Genomic DNA, 19,079 nt, shown 5'->3' with positions numbered 1-19,079 from the left:
AAAGGTTCAATGATGAAAGTAGGGTATATCCTTGGATAAAGGCAAATTCAGACCAATCTCCTCACATTGTACATCAAAAATTCTAGAAATTAGAAATGGAAATTTGCAGTTAATATTTATTGAGCATCTGCTATATGCCAGATGTGATGCAGAATGTTCTACATATGTGATCTCACTTAATCCTTTAAACAGTCCCATGAGTTAGGTACTGTTATTAGCCTCCTTTTACAGATCATAGCTCTGAAGCTCTGTAATATCCTCAGTCATCAACTTAATAAGGCAGGAAAATGGACTAATATATTATTCTGTAAAATTATCAAATGCAAAAGAAAAAAAATTCTGATTAACCATTATTAATCAGAACCTCCTAATCCCTGAGCATTCCTTTTGATAAAGATTTTACAATCCTGCAGTATAGTACTCAAATGATGGAGATGCATTTGAAATCTAATTATTTCAAGTAATGTTGATATAATCAGCATCAGAACTTTTGTCATTAATTCTTTATTCTAACTACATGAGTTAATAGAATGCATCACCTACTTCCACCCTATTGAGAATTAATTCATTTAACACTCACTATGTGCCAGGCATGGTGCTAGGCACCAGGGATACAGTTGTGGGAGAGAGAGAGAGAGAGGTCCTCCTTAGAAGAGCTGCTTACAAACTTCAAACTTATAGGGGAAAAGTTTGTTTTAATTCACTTAGAATATATATATTTTTGCTTATCTTTACAACAGCTCTGTGCAGTGTTATCATCCCCCTTTCACACATTATGAAACTAAGACTAAGGGCGATTACGTGAATTGCCAGAAGCTACCCAGATAGTAAAGGACAGATCCAGGATTTGAACCCTGATCTGTCAGGCTTCGAAGCACATATTGTTTCCACTATACTATTACATCTTCCATGGAACTTTTTTTGGTCAGTCTGATATTGCAGAAAGAAATACCGAGAAAAGTTTTGGAATAGTACACTAATCACATTTGACTCTGTGACTACTCAGGTGCAAGAAACATCTTCATTTATAAATTATATAAAAATCTAGTCTTCTTTGAAAATAGTCTTGGTCATGATCTGAATGTTTTCTAATACATAGCTATCAGTGTTTGTTTCTTTAGTTCTAGTCATGGTAGGGATTTAATAGGACATGGATATGATACGGTGAATGGTTGACTTAAGATACAGAAGCAAGTTTTCATTCTTTCACTTACTCACTCAGATGCTGTAAAGGAAAAATGTTTGACAGATCCCAGAAGACATTTAATGGAGGTGTTCCACTTGGAATCTGATTGCAGAAGAAATGGTATTTGTTACATGGGCTGAAAACAGCATAGAGATATTTTTTTATTAAAAACAAGAATGTAAAGCCATTTTGTTAGAACCTTAGCATTCATTTTACTGAAACTTGATTGACCTTTAGCTGACGGGATTCCAAATTTTCATTGACATTTTACAACATTACCTTAAGAATTGTACAGCTGTGGGCCAAAGAAAAATTGAGGGTTAAAGAGTGAGCCATAGCAGGCCAACTTGATTCCTCTTTTGATAGGATTAGAGGACCAGTAGATAAAAGGCTTAGGAGAGATCACCTAACTTTGGACTTTAACAAAGCTTTTCATTCCACATTTCATGAAGTTTTTTTTTTTTTAAACATCTTTTTTGGAGTATAATTGCTTTACAATGGTGTGTTAGTTTCTGCTTTATAACAAAGTGAATCAGATATACATATTCATATATCCCCATATCTCCTCCCTCTTGCGTCTCCCTCCCACCCTCCCTATCCCACCCTTCTAGGTGGTCACAAAGCACCCAGCTGATCTCCCTGTGCTATGTGGCTGCTTCCCACTAGCTATCTATTTTACAGTTGGTAGTGTATATATGTCCATGCCACTCTCTCATTTCGTCCTAGCTTACCCTTCCCCCTCCCCGTGTCCTCAAGTCCATTCTCTACATCTGCGTCTTTATTCCTGTCCTGCCCCTAGGTTCTTCATAACCTTTTTTTTTTTTTAGATTCCATATATATGTGTTAGCATACGGTATTTGTTTTTTTCTTTCTGACTTACTTCACTCTGTATGACAGTCTCTAGGTCCATCCATCTCACTACAAATAACTCAATTTCGTTCCTTTTCATGGCTGAGTAATATTCCATTGTATATATGTGCCACATCTTCTGTATCCATTCATCAGTCAATGGACGCTTAGGTTGCTTCCATGTCCTGGCTATTGTAAATAGAGCTGCAATGAACATTGTGGTATATGACTCTTTTTGAATTACGGTTTTCTCAGGGTATATGCCCAGTAGTGGGATTGCTGGGTCATATGGTATTCATGAAGTTTTAATTGAAACACTTGAAATTCCAGATGCTGCTGCCAGAGGAGTAAGAAACTATCTCTGCTCATCCCTGGCTGAAACATATAAGACTTGGATAATAGAAAATGCCTTTTTCCATTTTATATGGTGCAGCAGCTACTAGTAAAGTGACCATGCTCTGGAATCATTTGAAGAAGATGGGATTAACACTACTCAAACTTGGGTTGTAACTCCCCATCACTCCAATTACTAAATAACACCCTTGCGAGTTCTATATCTTTTTTTTCCTTTTCTAGTTTGCTATGGAGTTATGGTTTTCTTTTTTGGAAGCCAACCTCTATATTATCGGTGGAAGTGACTTTGACACCAGGGTAGTCTAATGATTACATCTGCATCAATTCAACAACCCTTGCAATGAAGGAATGGGAAAAATGTCAGGAGATAATCTAAAAAGTACATGGTCAAGCTTTTCAAAGGAAGAGTGGGTCCATCCATAAGCCACATTTAAAGAGGGTCCTATCTCTTTAAGGGAAGAGGTAGAAGATAATTGATAGCTTGTGGTCAAAAATGTTAATTTCCGAGAAACGGGAGGGATCTTACAAATGGCAGAGTCACGGTCTTATAAGAGCCTATATTTTAATTCTGTATTTATCAACAAGATCTGTAAAAAGTGCAGAGGGCAACTGGCTTCAAGGAATTCACCTGTTACTCCTGGGCTCTTAAGATTTAGAGAGTTTTCCTCTAGTGGCTCATATAATAAAATCTGGAGACATCCCAGTCCTTAATGGAGTCTGGATTTTGGCTTTCTTTTTCTTCTTTAGGGTTGAACCAGCTGCCCTTTGACCCTGCCAACAACAACGAGCCCCTGCAGTTTGGCAGTACCAGTGGCCCTCTGGTCACAGAAGGCCTCATTGAGAATGGAGGGGAGTCAAGCAAGAAAAGAAAGAGAACAAATGCTCCTTCAGGTAAGCTAGGCGATAATCCATTCTCTTAGGCCAGTGCCACTGAGTCAACATTGTCCCAGAAACTAGTATGTAGTGGGCACTGTGCTAGGATTTGTAGGAGCTACAGAAATGAGAAAGAGTCCCCTGCCCTCGAGGAACTCATGGTAGAATAGAGGGCAGAAAAAGCACATACTTGAATAACTCTAATAATAAGATAGAGTATCATCAGTGCTGTGGTAAATGTGTAAAAGGGAAAAAAACTATGGGAGCCCAAACAGGGAAAGAGTTTAATTCAGCTTTAGGCATCATGGAACACTTCACAGCAGAAGTGGCATGTGTAGCTGGCCCTTGAATGGGTAGACTTAAGACAAGAAGAGATGAGTAAAGAACATTTGGTTTAGGTATAAGGAATTACATGAGTGAATGATGTCACTATACATCTTTCTTTGTATGTACACGTGGTGGCTACCCTCACTTGTACTCCTAATGTGGATAACTGCATACATTTGCATGTCCCCACCCCACCCCTGTTTCCCCCAGTACACACTATGCCCACATGTGTTCTATGCCCTCATAGCTCTCTTAGAACAGCTGATGAACAGATTGTCCTAAATCCTGTATAACAGCCAACTGAATTTCTAGCCTCCCCTGCAATTCCCCCCATCCTTCATGCTCCGTTGGCCCATTCTCATGTTAAATTTCTCCAGAGTGAGTGGGGAAACAATGGGAGAACCAGATCTTAACTGATAACTTAATATTTTAAAATTTCATCTCTTTGTTACTTGGCTATTCATTTGAAAATAGTATCCGTAGTCTATAGAGACTGATCTGAGATTTTAAGATGGGCCTAATAGACATGTTCATGGGGTTTTTGGTTTTGTTTTGTTCTGTTTTTTTACTATTACTTTTACATTCAGCTTATAAAATGGAGCATGTTTACAAACATACAACATCATACCTGACTCTTAGATCATAGGTCTTTCTGCTTATGAATCAAGATATTTATTAAATACAAGTTTGGAAAACAAAAATACAGTAAGTCATTAGCTATCTGGAGCCCTCAAGAAAAGTGTGATTTTTAGATAGCTGTATTTTCTGGAGCATTGGAAAGGCATAGTATACAGCCAAGGAACTGGACTGAGTTGTAGTCCCAGCTCTCTCTCTGTCTGTGGCCTAGGGTGTGTTCCTTAACCTCTCTGACTTTCACTTCAACTGTAAAGTTAGAAATGGTACTAAAACTTCTTAGGATTATTAGTAGAGTTAAATGAAATTATATAGGTAAAGGGCTTAGCTTGATATCTGCACACACTTCATCACTTAAAAAATCACTTAATAAATGTTGCTATTTTGTTGTTATTATTATTATATGATAATATTATGAACTTCATTGTTGTAAGCATCAATGCACTTCACATTTTTAGGTTAACCATTATGAATACAAATCGTGTGTGTGTGTGTGTATGTGTGTGTGTAAACTTATCTGTCTTTTTAAGGCATATATTCAACATAATCTAAACCCTGCTTGATCATTTAAAGGCAAAATTTTAGTCATTAGTCATTGTACTGTTCTATAATATTCTATTATAGTTTTCTGGGTTTACTAAGGAATATAGGCCTTTTAACTCTAAATTGTCCTAGACTGTGGTGGCTTTTTAGTTATTACAGCCACATCAGCCACATTTTATCCACGTCCTGTCTCCTTTCTGCAGTCTGCAGTCATTTCTAATTTCTCTCAGTGTCCCTTCATGTAACAGCCCTTTTTCTCCTTCTACTTAGTTACAAACTTTAAAAAAAAAAACAAGCAAGATCTCCAAGTTGGTGTCTCAACTTAGTATGTTAAGTAAGAGTTATTCAGCTGTGAGAGAACCTGCTATGGAGAGATATACAGGATTTAGGCATCAACTTTAAGACATCTATTTTGGCTGCTCTGAGGCCTTTTTTGATCACTTATTCGTTTTTCCACTGTGTTCATGGTAAGTGATGTGCTGGTTTAGAGTAATATCTCCTGAACATTGGTTAACTCATGAGGGTGGAGAAAGGGGATATGTATAAATCTGAATTGTGAACCAACTTTAAAGAATTGCAATTTTATTTCTAATGAGCATATTCAGTGAGAGCAAAGTAACTGTTGCAGGTATAGGATTTTAGCAGTAGATTATGTTAATCTATAATTAGCAGAATCAATTTGCATTCAAATAATGAATATGCCTAAGTTCTTAAGAAACAGCATGTTCTTAAAAATAGGTGAACTAGGCCCCTGGCAGGCTAAATTAGCTCCCTTGTAATCTTTTCAACACTATTTGCTTAGTGAACCCTTTCTTTGTAAGTAGTACAAAGGTAACTCCAGCCCAGGTTAAATTACCACAAATTCCAAATTAGTGTAGTCCAAATTAGTGTAGTCCAGATTAATGAGGTTTTACTATAAAGGGAGTCTCATAATTGTTCAGCTGACAATCTTATGGTATTATAAATGGGCAGATTGTTTTATAAAGGTATTTTTTTCCTATGCAGTTCTAGACAAAAGGAAGATGGAAGGTATTTTGTGAGTAGGAACTTCCTTCTTCCTTTATCACCATTCCCTGCCTCTTGGTAAGGAGGAAAGCTAGGGTTAGAAGTCCTTACAGGAGCTACCAGCCGTTTCAGTTGTAAGTTGAGATACTCATCCAGCCATTACATCACTCAACCCTGTGACCCCTTTGAATCGAAACCATCTCTCTCCCTCTTCTGTCACTACAAATGATGGAAGGGTCTGTGCCTGCAGCTCCAGTTCCTATACATTCTATTCTTCTTCCTTTCTCACCCCTCCTTTCTCACCTTTTTCTACAAACTGCCTCTCTCCTTTTATAAGAGAATTGATCTCTTAAAGGTCACCAGCGACCTCCAAATTGTCACAGTCAGTGGCCTTTTGACAGGTCTCAACTACCTTGACCTGTTTGCTTTATTTCATGCTGTTAACAACCTCCCCTTGCTTGAATTCTTTCTACTTCTGCTTTCTTTGGCAATACACTTTGCAGATTCCTCTTCCTTTTCTAACTCCTTCAAGCATTCTATCTCCTTTTCTTCCTACCTCCACTTTAAGTGAGGATATTATTATCCACATTTATAGGTGAAAAAATAAAGGATAAATAAACTTACCCAAGGGTGAACATTTAGCAAGTGGTTTAACTAGGCATCCAACTCCAAAGCCTTTCTCTAACTACTCTCCCAGAATCACTATGTCTGTAAATGTTGGGAATCTGGACCCATTATTAAAATGCATATTAAGCATTCATTGCTGGCACACTAGGGAAAGCTGTGTTTGTGTAAGGATAAGGCAAGCAGAGCTTGGATTTGATCATCTCTAGGATCCCTTCAAACTCTGAGATCCCATGGTTCCTTCTTTTCAGCTTTCTTTTCTGCTACCCTCAACAAGTCTTCTATTTCAGCCAAGGTTGTCTGCTACCTCTCTCCAAATAGGCACTGGGCCTGCCTACTTCAGGACCTTGCTCATGCCATTTCCTTTGCCTAGCATGCTCGTCCTCTTCTTTCACATGTCAAAATCCTATCCAATTGACAGCACCTAGTACAAGTCCTACCTTCTCCAGGAAGCCTTCTGGATCATCCCAGTTAGAATTGTTCACTTGTACCTCTGAAACCCCTTGGTTGTTATATTCATATGAATCACCTGACACTGATTATAGACCACCTTGAACTATTGGCTATCTGTTCATAGTAATATGTCTTAACCTTTCAACTTAGTCATCAGCTCCTGATTGGAAGGGCCCCTGATTCATGTCTTTTGGCAGAGATACGGTGTCTTGCATACAATAGATGTTCAAGAAATATTTGTTGATTGATCACGTATCTGGCTGAAGAATTGCTTTCCCTTTGCCTTAATATTCTCTATTATTCTCTTGTCACTCCCAGGGTGGAGCTGTGCACAAAACTGGGCACTCGGTATCTAATGTTGATCAACTGACTGCCTCACTTGTCCCTAAAGGTCAGACTCCAGACATTTGTGAGATTATATCCCTAGAGCAACCACACATCGAATCTGGGTGCTTGTGAAACAAATACCTGGCCCTAATGGAATCTCTTCTTCTTAACTAGATGAAATTTCATGAGTGTCCGAGGGAAACTGATAGGTGGAATTGGGTGTCCTGTCCCAACTCCTCTGTGAAGTAGATCCGTAACCTGGATTAGATATTACTGCAATATTTGGCCATAAACTCTTGCTATGTGGATCTGGCTGCTTTGCGGCTTTTATCTTAAGGTGAGCTCAGAATTCTTCAATGTGTTTGCTCTCAAATTTCACCTTTTCCCCATGGAAATGTTTCCTTGGTGATGCTGCAGCTGCACAAATTGTTTAAGATTATGGTTAGTCCACTTATTCACATGATGCTCTATGGCCAAAGAGTAGAAGATTTTTAAACCCTTGTCAAATCATAGTGCCAAGTTCCTGTCCAGAAGATACCAACTGTCTCCTGGTTTGAGATCCACCTGGATTTGTAGAAACAGATACCAAGCCTCTTCTCAAATACTTCCACTAAAGTGGAAGAAGCCATGAGTCAGCAAGGCCAACCAGATGATGACTAAAACCAAATGCACTGTTTTAAGCACCAACATCACGGTACACTGGCATTCTAAGAAGGTGCCAGCTCATTGGAAGAGTGGGCAACTAACCTGGGGATAATTATGATACCAGAATGATCATCCAGATGTGGACATAGTCCTATTTCTATTGTCTTCTCTCATAGCTCTGCATTGAAAGATAGGTTTGCATTTAATTATGTGATGCCTAATACTAAGCAGTTTTGCCAAAGTTCATGTGAATGAATAGCTCAGTGTGAAAAGAGGGATCTTCAACCATTTTCCATTTGCAATAACGATTGAACCCCAAGAGTTCAAGTTCTCCAGGAAGACCCTTCAATTCAATAATAATTTGCATCACTATTGTGATTCTTTCTTTCTCTTAACATATTTTCATATTCATTTCATTTTACAGATGAGGTACTGATAACCAGAGAGGAGAAATAACTTTGACTGAGGTGGAATAGCATCACCAGAAGTGTTAGGATATGATAAGGACCTCCAGATAATATCTAAACTTGATCATAGGCCCCTAACTCAGTTCTCAAGGTTTCCTTTAGAATTTCTGGCAGTCAGAATGAGACTTGACAATATGAAAGACAGTGAACAGTCCCAGCACTGCCAAGACTAAATTAACAAGAGGAAGTAGCCCTGCAAAGCAGCAAGGAGAGGTTCAGTCAGACATAAGGAAGAACTATATTGGAATGAGTTATCAGGGGAAGTTGTTTAAGCCTGCTTGGAAAAGAAATATAAAAATGAGATGAACACTCATCTGCCTGGGAGTATTTTTGTTTCCTTTCTTACCTAGAAGAGGGGCAATGAACCAGGAAACTTTTTTATGACACTTACAGCCCTTTGATTTACCTTAGACTCACAGGGCTGAGACTTATTTCACATGTACTTTGAAGTCCACAAATGAAAGCATTGATTGTTTTTAAAGAGAGAAAAGGCCACCGTTTTATATCTTGGTGTGTGGTATTTCTAGCATGTCAGCTGAATTATTATATTGCCAAAGGCAAGAAGAGCCTATTGTTCCTTCAGATGGAATTAAATAAGAAAAAGAGTAGACTAATAGCCCTATTCAGTTTCTTTAGTCCTTTGGACATTTTTATCTGATTACAGTTTCAAAAAAATAAAACCTTATCTTGATAATGAGACCAAAAAATGAGATCAAAAAAGTAAGCTGACTTCTTTCTTTCTCAGTTCTGATAGAAACTCAGTGTGAAATTTTTCATCTTAAAGGACTGTCAGGGGGAGGGGAGATTGAGGGTGGCATGGAAGAGGCAAGATAGAAAAATGCAAATATGTCTCTCTTAAGTTGCTCCAACCATTGGAATAGCTTTGGAATGATTTTGTGACTTCATTGTACCTCATAAGTTCTTCTCTCACAGACGTGAAGTGTGAGTCAGCCTCATGTGTTGGTAATATAGAGGCAAGTGGAAGATGTTGAATCATAGTATTTTAGAGTTGGAGGCAATCTTGTCTAACTCCATCATTTTCACAAATGAAGAAACTGAAAGCCAGAGAAGGGACTTTTCTAAAGTCACATGATTAATTAGTAGCAAAACTAGAACTGATTATTACCAGATCTTTATAATCATTTCAAGTTGGCTAGGACTGTGGCATGTGATTGATTCATTTGTATTGCAGAAAGTATATCTATAACCTAGAGGAGCTGGCTTCCCCCATGCTAGTAGTATTACATGATCTATAGCAAGCTAACCCAGTGGTGTATGAGGTCCCATATCTGTTCTGTCTGCCACACAGGGGAGGGCCCTTTGATCTCAAACTAGAAAAGGAGTTTGAGTCTGGGAAACACCTATGAGGGAATTGCTTTTATAGAGCTGAACTCCAGCAGCTCAGCAAATCACAGAAGAAACTCTTTGTGACACCTGCTTACTTGGCAGGGGACAGTTTGTGTCCCCCATCCCAGCCCACCCTAAGGCCACTCCATCCAAATAGGAAAAAATTTTATAATCATGTTTTATCTGTTATTTAAACTTTCTTACATAATTTTGTCTAGAGGATCTCTTTTTTTTTTTAACATGTTTATTGGAGTATAATTGCTTTACAATGGTGTGTTAGTTTCTGCCTTATAACAAAGTGAATCAGTTATACATATACATATGTTCCCATATCTCTTCCCTCTTGCATCTCCCTCCCTCCCACCCTCCCTATCCCACCCCTCTAGGTGGCCACACAGCACCCAGCTGATCTCCCTGTGCTATGCGGCTGCTTCCCACTAGCTATCTATTTTACATTTGGTAGTGTATATATGTCTATGCCACTCTCTCACCCTGTCACATCTTACCCCTCCCCCTCCCCATATCCTCAAGTCCATTCTCTAGTAGGTCTGTGTCTTTATTCCCGTCTTGCCCCTAGGTTCTTCATGACCTTTATTTTCCCTTAGATTCCATATATATGTGTTAGCATACTGTATTTGTTTTTCTCTTTGACTTACTTCACTCTGTATGACAGACTCTAATTCCATCCACCTCACTACAAATACCTCCATTTCATTTCTTTTTATGGCTGAGTAATATTCCATTGTATATATGTGCCACATCTTCTTTATCCATTCATCCGATGATGGACACTTAGGTTGCTTCCATGTCCTGGCTATTGTAAATAGAGCTGCAGTGAACATTTTGGTACATGACTCTTTTTGAATTATGGTTTTCTCAGGGTATATGCCCAGTAGTGGGATTGCTGGGTCGTATGGTAGTTCTATTTTTAGTTTTTAAAGGAATCTCCATACTGTTCTCCATAGTGGCTGTATCAATTTACATTCCCACCAACAGTGCAAGAGTGTTCCCTTTCCTCCACACCCTCTCCAGCATTTATTGTTTCTAGATTTTTTGATGATGGCCATTCTGACCGGTGTGAGATGATATCTCATTGTAGTTTTGATTTGCATTTCTCTAATGATTAATGATGTTGAGCATTCTTTAATGTGTTTGTTGGCAATCTGTATATCTTCTTTGGAGAAATGTCTATTTAGGTCTTCTGCCCATTTTTGGATTGGGTTGTTTGTTTTTTTGTTATTGAGCTGCATGAGCTGCTTGTAAATCTTGGAGATTAATCCTCTGTCAGTTGCTTCATTTGCAAATATTTTCTCCCATTCTGAGGGTTGTCTTTTGGTCTTGTTTATGGTTTCCTTTGCTATGAAATTAGAACACTCCCTGACACCATACACAAAAATAAACTCAAAATGGATTAAAGACCTAAGTGTAAGGCCAGACACTATCAAACTCTTAGAGGAAAACATAGGCAGAACACTCTATGACATAAATCACAGCAAGATCCTTTTTGACCCAGCTCCTAGAGAAATGGAAATAAAAACACAAATAAACAAATGGGACCTAATGAAACTTAAAAGCTTTTGCACAGCAAAGGAAACCATAAACAATGCCCCTAGGTTCTTCATGACCTTTTTTTTTTTTTTTAACAGAGTGAAGTAAGTCAGAAAGAGAAAAACAAATACCGTATGCTAGCACATATATATGGAATCTAGAGGATCTCTTTCAATTTCTCAATTTTTAGGTAAAGACTTGTCTGATAAAAATCAGTTTTAGGGCAGTACAACTCAATTTCACAGTAAAAAGATCCTTAGATTTGGGGAGGTTGCTTTCCTCTCCTGTTAGCTTAGTAAAGTTATCAAAGCAACTGTTATTCTTGACTCTGAGGCCTATAAGGGCCTCCCTGGCCTCAGTAAGAGAAAGAAGCATACTCAGACATGTAGTGAAAAGAATACTGAAGACTGTGATTTTAGTACTTGATTTGCCACTTGTTATTAGTATTTTGACCCTGGGCAAATCACAGAAGCCTTTTTTTTAAGCTTCAGTTTCCACATCTGTTAAAAGGGGAAAGAGTTTTGAAAACTGTCAGATACTACTCTTATAGTTGCTGCTGCTGCTTGTTAGGTTTGAGAGTGTGAGTGCTTTTCTCCTTCCAATTCTGAGTCAAACTGATAACAAACACAAAAAGCCATGTGAGGAAGAAAATGTAATGTCAGCCTTATTATAAGTAAAACTGGATTGAAGAACATGGCTTGAGCCTAAGGCCTAATGAAGCTTCCTACCATCTCCAGCTCCAAATCTATGCATTGATACCCACCGATAGGGAAGATTGAGTCTGCAGAACAGACCACTTACCCTGCCAGTGTCATTGAGAGTGATGGCCTGTGTCACAATTCAGTGGAAGCTAGAACTTAAGAGCAAGGTGGGCCTGTGCTCTTAAGGAAAACAGTACCTGTGCCCTGACTAAGCTCTGTGCACTTTGTAAGAGAGAAAGGGTCATGTCAACTTGAGGACATTCTGACCCAAGAGCCAGAATGCAGAGGTTAAGTCAGGAATGAGCACTTATTTTTATTCTAATCTTACAAATCAGATAAGTCGATGCCCCTGCTGTGCCAAGGAGTAAGCAGGGGTGGAGAGAAAGCCCAGAGAAGTTTCTGTTAGTACTCTCTGTCCTCTCTCACAAGTAGAATGGATGTTCCCTCCTCCCCATGGAATGGTGCCAAGTGTGAAGAGAACCCCCACCATCCTAACATTGCTGTTTATTTGCAGATAAATATGACTTTGGATTTTTCTATCCTTAGAATTTTTTTTTAACCAGGGAAACTAGCAATGATGGTCCATTGAGGGTACAAATAAATAGGGTTGTTCTAGAACCATGTGTTACGTTTAGATTTTTACTTCTCCATGTATAAAGTCAAGACAAATTCCAGATGGAACTCAACTTTATATCATCTGATTTTGCCTCAGAGTAGTACTTTACAGTGAGGAGATTTCATTTTCATGAACTTCAAACACAGACACCTTTGCTGCCATTTTAGCATTGTCATTCCACATGTGATTGCAAACTCTACAAGTATTCCTTTCTCTTCCATGACACCAGAGTATAGTAATTAAAATACTTTATTACTACTTCTACTAGTGTGCCAGACACTGTTCTAAGTATTTCAAATGTGTTAACTTATTTGACTTTCATGGCAACTCTATGATTATCCTCATTTTACTGGTAAGGAAACTTAAATACAGAGAAGTTAAGTAATTTGTCCACATAGTAAGTAGAGGAGATAAGATCCAAACCCAGGCAGGATAGTTCTAAAATTATTGTCAAAAATCAACTGAATCAGAACGGAAATTGAGGAAGAGCCGGGCATCAATGTTCTTTAAAAGCACTGCAAATGATTCCAATATGCAGTCAGGCTTAAGGACCAGCTCAGCTACCCATACTGCATCAGAGCAACTAGGTGTACCTAGACCACTGTGGTTCAGAATGTTGGACATTTGTAGTGCAGTAGTCCCCCCTTTTCCATAGGGTATATGTTCCAAGATCCCCCAATGGATGCCTGAAACTGTGGATAGTAGCAATCCCTATATATACTATGTTTTTTTCCCTATACATGCATACTTATGATAAAGTTTAATTTATAAATTAGGCACAGTAAGAGAATATCCGAACTGCCAGAATCACTACTCTTGCACTTTGTGGCCATTATTAAGTAAGATAAGGGTTACTTGAACACAAACACTGCTGATACCATGACAGTTGACCTGATAACCTAGGCAGCTGAGTGACTTACAGGTGGGATGCACTGGACAAAGGGATGATTCGTGTCCCAGGTGGGATAGAGCAGGACAGTGTGAAGTTTCATCACGCTACTCAGAACAGCATGCAATTTAAAACTTATGAATTGTTTATTTCTGGAATATTCCATTGAATATTTTTTGGACCGCGGTTGACCTCGGGTAACTGACACCACAGAAAGCAAAACCGTGGACACTGTATTCTATGATAAAGTAGGTCTAGAGTCTTCTGTTAACGAACTAAAGTGACAGTGATGCAGTAGACCAGAAGGTGACAAATAAAGTGGTTGTGTGTATGTTGACCACTCTAGCTATTTCAACACAGAAAGAAGTGACTGCCTAATTTGCAATTTTCTCTTTCTCTGCTCTGTTTCCTGATATCAATTTACTATCTATTGAAATAAAAATCTATAATGATGAAATTCCCTCTTGTAAGGGGTTGGGAGACAGTCTTGATTTTTTTTTTCCAATCTCAATTTCCTTGATAATGTGAGCTATTCAATTTAAGCCATGCAGGTTGTAGTATTTCTACTGAGCAATTGCTTGTGTAATAGAATTAACTTTAAAATATTTTGCTTCTCCTACATTTGAATTTTAAGCAAAAGCAACTTTCACATGCAAGCTGTTTTATGGAATGTGCTGAGTGAGGGTTGATGAGAGTGTCACAGAAAGCCATTAGATGTGTCCAACTGCTCAAATGGAATGTGCTATTTTGCAGGGGAGACAGGTTTCAGCAAGTGGCATTCCCTAGCTACAGTCCCTTTCTTCTGAATATTTGATTCAATAACAACAATACAGGAGCAGCAGCTTTTATTAAATATTGATTGTATGCCAACCACTATAACCAAGTGTTTTACATATATAAACTCAAGCAAACTTCATAACAAATCTATAAAATAGATACCATTTTCTCCTTTGTTTATAGACAACAAAACCAAAGCTTAGAAAACTTATGAAACTTTCCCAGGCTACAGCTAGTATATAGTAGAACAGGACTTAAAAAGAGGGAGGCAGGATACAGTGGTTGTTAAGAGCACGTGCTCAGAACCCTGGCTCTGACCTTAGGCAAGTTATTGAAGCGCAGTTATTGAAGTATTGATCCTCAGTTTCCTCACCTATAATGTAGAAATAATAATACCAAGTGTACAGGTTGTTTTGGGATTAAGTTCTTTTGTTCAATGAATATTTATTGGGTATTAAGTGTGAAGCATTATGGTAGTTTTTAAGAGTACAGCTGTAAATAAGACAAACTTCAGCCCTGGCCTTGTGATGCTCACCGTCTAGTAAGGAAGACAGTCATTAAGCAAATAATTACACAAATAATTATTTGTAATTATGATGAGTGCTATCAAAGAGTGACTGCTTACAGTGAATACTCAGTAAATAAGAGCAAATATTTACTAAGTGGCCATTATGTGCTGGGCACTAAGCCAGGAAGAAATTGAGTGCAAATGCATAATTGGATAAAGAGTAAAGGCATTTTCATGGAATTTTATTTCAGATCAGGGTGAGGTTAATGAAGACACCTTCATTCCTCTGGACAATCAAGGAAGCTTTGGAGGGAAGGAGGTGAAATTTCAGAAGATTCTTGGTTGAGTTTCCTGGGAAGAAGAGAGATCAAGTTAAGAATGTGCCTTTCTCCAAAATTAGTTCCTGGAGATCATGCAAGTCATCTAATGTGAGGGGCATCCTCAGCCTGAGTGGCCTTTGTATCTGGCAAGATAGAGATTTTAAGAGGCTTGTGTAACAAGGAACCAGGCTTTCCCTCTGAAATGAATGCCAAGTGCTGAATTTGCTTCAGAACTTGGCATAAAATCTGAGCAGGCAACAAGTCATAACTACGTACTGTTTTCAGATGCTGATTTAAATATCAACCCATGCAAATATAGTGGTTCTGCTGGCAAGCTGTTTTCTAATCTGGCCTTTTTTATTCCTCTCCATAATTACCCTGATCCAGGACGAACAGCCTGAGAAACATTGACTAATGCATCCTAAATTATCTCAGCAGGGTAACCACAAGATTTTAGCTTCTTTTGATTTTTGTGCCAGATCTCTGTTAAGCAGTTCTTACCAACATTAGGTGTGTACAGAGAGGTCTATAGATCTTGCAGGCTGGGCTTTCTATCAATTAAGACTGTTAACCTTTGCTATGAGGTGCCACTGTCTCTGTGGCAAAGCCTGCAAAGAGGGAGGCACCTTTCACTTTTTGTTCTTCTGTCAAACAGCCAGTCAGTTGTAGAGCTTTGTGTTGAAGCTCTGTCTGCCCAGAAGTATTCTCTCTCTTGATTGGAGTAAGTCAAGTAAAGGTAGCTAAGAAACTTGATTCTCTGCCGTTACTCTGGCCCCCTGGCAGATGATGTTAAGTGTGACTTGGGACTTGACACATCAGTAGCTAAAAGTCTGTTCTTTGTACGTGGAACATGCAGTAATGGAAGAAGGTCCCATAACTACTCTCATTTCACAGATGAGGTAATGGAGATTCAGAGGCTCAATGGCTTGCCCAAGATTAGACAGCCAGTAAGCTATTCAAACCCAGATTTTCCAATAATGGGTTCTGTGCACTTTGCACCGTGCCCCACTGATTTCTAAGGTTTTTGAAGAAAGCAGCGACGTGATTTGAGCTGTACTGTCAAAAGATACTCTAACCAAAGTGTTTTTATTATAGATTTTAAAGGGGCAGAACTGGAGAGACAAGTTTGAAGACTTTTGAAATATCCCAGGGAAGTGAAATATGGGCCTGAATCAGTGTTATGGGAGTAGGGATGGAGAAGAGGGGATAGATAAAAGAAACTTAATGGAGGTAAATAATACTGAACTGTTATGGCTTAAAGAGCCATAAAACCTAAAAATGAAAAAGATATGGAAATCATTGGGCCCAGTTCCCTATCTTTCAGCAGAATAAAATTATCCCTACCTTGAATTGAGTCAACTGCAATTCAGCCCAAGTGACTTGCCCAAAGTCACAAACTAGTTTGGGCAGAAAGGAGCTAGAGCTCAGAACTCCTTCTTCCTAGTATAGTACTCTTTCCACTAAAGCATGGGGTCTGCCAAATCTGTTTTTTAGTTTGTTAATTTTTTGAAAAACATATTTTATTGATGTGCATAAAAGTGCAAAACCTTACGTGTACACCAATGAACTTTCACAAACAACACACTTATGTAACCAGCACCTAAGACAAGGCATAGACCATTTCTGGCACCCCAGAAGACCCTGGTGCCCTTTTGTAGACACTTACTTCCCCTCCAAGGATAATTTCTGCCCTGACTTGCTCTCTCTTTTTTTAATAACTGCCTGGTAGACCATGTTAGAGATTGGGAAATTTACTACTGGGATCCTCTTGTTGATAAATATTTAGATTATTCCTATCTTTTGGCTGCCAAAAAATGCTGCAAAGGACATCCATGAGCATGCTAGCCTGTACATGTGAGCAAGTGTTACTCTAGAATAGAGTCTAAGAAGTAGGATTGCAGAGTTGAAGTGTTAAGGGCTTTGTACATTTTGATGGCCAATACCATGATGACTTCTACAAAGGCCTCACCAAGTCAACACATCCAGTGTTGAGAGGGCCATTCTTTGTCTTCCTGCCAGCACACAATACCTTTAATCCTATGACTTTTTGCCCATTAGACAAGTGATGAATTGTAGCCCCTTATTGCTTTAACTTGCATTCCTTTAATAAATAGTGAGTTTGAGCTTCTTTTTCAAATGTTTACTAATCCTTTATGTTTCTTTTATATATCACTTGTGATATCCTTTGCCCATTTTTCTGCGATTATTTATCTTTAAATTTTGGACTTGTAAGGGTTCTTTTTATGTCATGGAAATTAATCATTTCTCTGTTAAATGTGTTGTGAATGTTTTCCCATGTATTTTAACATTGTTTATGCTGTGTTCTTTCATATCGAATTTATTTTATAAAGTTATGTCCCTCTTGATTTTCTTGTCATTCCTTTGAGTATGGAAAAACCACATATTTTGGATTTTTTAGAGCAGCCCCAGTGTTACATGTTCTATCCCATTGTCCTCAAAAGTAGAAGTCCATATGTCAAATCATGCTTTTCCAATTATAGAGTCAGAAAATTTAGCCATCCCACCTATAGTGATTGGCAGTGCAGTTCTTGATCTGTTTTCCAGACAGGATCCAGGTGCTCTTTGAGGGAAAAAAAATAGGGTAGCAGGACACACCTGTCTTAAAGCTGTGGAATCTGGTATGTAAATATCGTGTAAACACTGGTCATTCTCAACATCATGTCCCCAGCTGTCTTCTGCTATGACATTCAGCCAGCTTAGGCACTTTGGGATGTTTGGTTGCTACTTGAAAGTGTTTGGTTACACAGAAGGAGGTCTGGAAAAGTTCTGTCTGGTGTCTATAAAGGGAAATGGAACTTCTTCTGGCACACCAAAAAAATCTCTTAAATTCCTATCCATATTCTTTAGGACTATAAAGATTAGTTGTATCTAAGAAATAGAAAGTTCCGATAATCAAAGTTTTAAAAATGTCAGGATAGTATTTAGCCTATTTATACAGCCAGTTTAAAAGCATTCTGAGCAGTAAACAATTACAAACAAATAATATGCTAATATATTTATTCAGCAAACATTTATTGGATGCCTACTGTGTGTCAGGTGATATTGGATGGAAGGGTAGATGAAAATGCTACTTTCTAGCAGAAACTGCTAGAAACTGAAAGATGAATAAGATGAAAGATGAACAAGGCTCTCATCCACAAGGTGCCTACATCTGGTAAATAGAAAGTATTCTCTTGTATTGATGAAAAACACATCCCTGGGAATTCTAAAGGGACCATATTGGTTAGTTTTTAGTTAGAATTACTGAGCTTGCTTAAAAACAATAAAACTGAATTCACCCTCATTTAATCAGTAACAGTGCCTGTTTACTGTATTTTTCTCTCAGGAGCCCCATTATTATACTCTGTTTTCAGAAAAAGCTGGTATGAGCATTCAAGTAAGTAAAAATTATGCTTTGTCTCTTGCCAAAATGTTCTTTGTCCACCTGTCATTGACACCTTTAAGCTATGAAATGGTGAAAATAATCTTGGCTTGGATTGATGGGTATTTAGATGGTAGAAATAAGAGAAAACGATGAGATAGGGGCCTTAAGCCTGCTTAAGCCCTAAGTGTCTTAAAGAATGACACATTTTTCACTGAGAAATGTTCTGGGTTGATAATTGGCTTCCCATTGCACACTGAACATGGCTTGAGAAGAAAATGCTTCCCCTAGATTATGAAATAGGCAGTGTTGGTATTGTACTTTTTAAATTAATTCAGTAAACATTTGCTCTGATAATTAGACCTCATAGAGCTTCATGCTGAGGGTACAATTTCATTTGTGTATGCAATTTAAAAGTTTCTTAAGAGCATAGGTCAGCTTAAAAAAATGACTATGGATATCACACTGATCATTTTTGCCCTCTCTAACCTACCCTCTCACCTCCATCCAAACTTTGAAGTTTTTTTTTTTTGGTTTTTATTTTTACTTATTCTATTTTTTAACATCTTTATTGGAGTATAATTGCTTAACAATGGTGTGTTAGTTTCTGCTTTATAACAAAGTGAGTCATCTATACATATACATATATCCCCATATCTCCTCCCTCTTGTGTCTCCCTCCCATCCTCCCTATCCCACCCCTCTA

The 19,079-nt window shown here is 38.2% G+C and overlaps 1 protein-coding gene across 11 annotated transcripts in view; it reads left to right on the top strand.

Moving 5' to 3' along the window:
• Positions 1–19,079, top strand: part of ENOX2 (ecto-NOX disulfide-thiol exchanger 2) — a 261,630-nt gene that overhangs the window by 114,432 nt on the left and 128,119 nt on the right. For 4 of the 11 annotated variants that reach the window (XM_082377872.1, XM_082377874.1, XM_082377875.1 and 1 more), the window contains exon 3: positions 3,137–3,280. The exons of 3 other annotated variants lie outside the window; for them this stretch is intronic. Coding sequence is in view for 2 of the 8 variants with exons in the window: in XM_082377866.1 (XP_082233992.1) it covers positions 1,267–1,306; positions 3,137–3,280; positions 18,339–18,389 (235 nt within the window). In the remaining 6 variants the exon portion in view is untranslated. Of the gene's footprint in view, positions 1–1,222; positions 1,307–3,136; positions 3,281–18,338; positions 18,390–19,079 lie in introns of all 11 variants that reach the window. 4 more of the 11 variants (XM_082377867.1, XM_082377864.1, XM_082377868.1 and 1 more) reach the window with 2 other exon arrangements.

This window comes from Balaenoptera borealis, assembly GCF_965194805.1.
Source record: "Balaenoptera borealis genome assembly, chromosome: X".
Classification (NCBI taxonomy): domain Eukaryota; kingdom Metazoa; phylum Chordata; class Mammalia; order Artiodactyla; family Balaenopteridae; genus Balaenoptera; species Balaenoptera borealis.
This window is presented reverse-complemented; position numbering and strand designations above follow the sequence as displayed.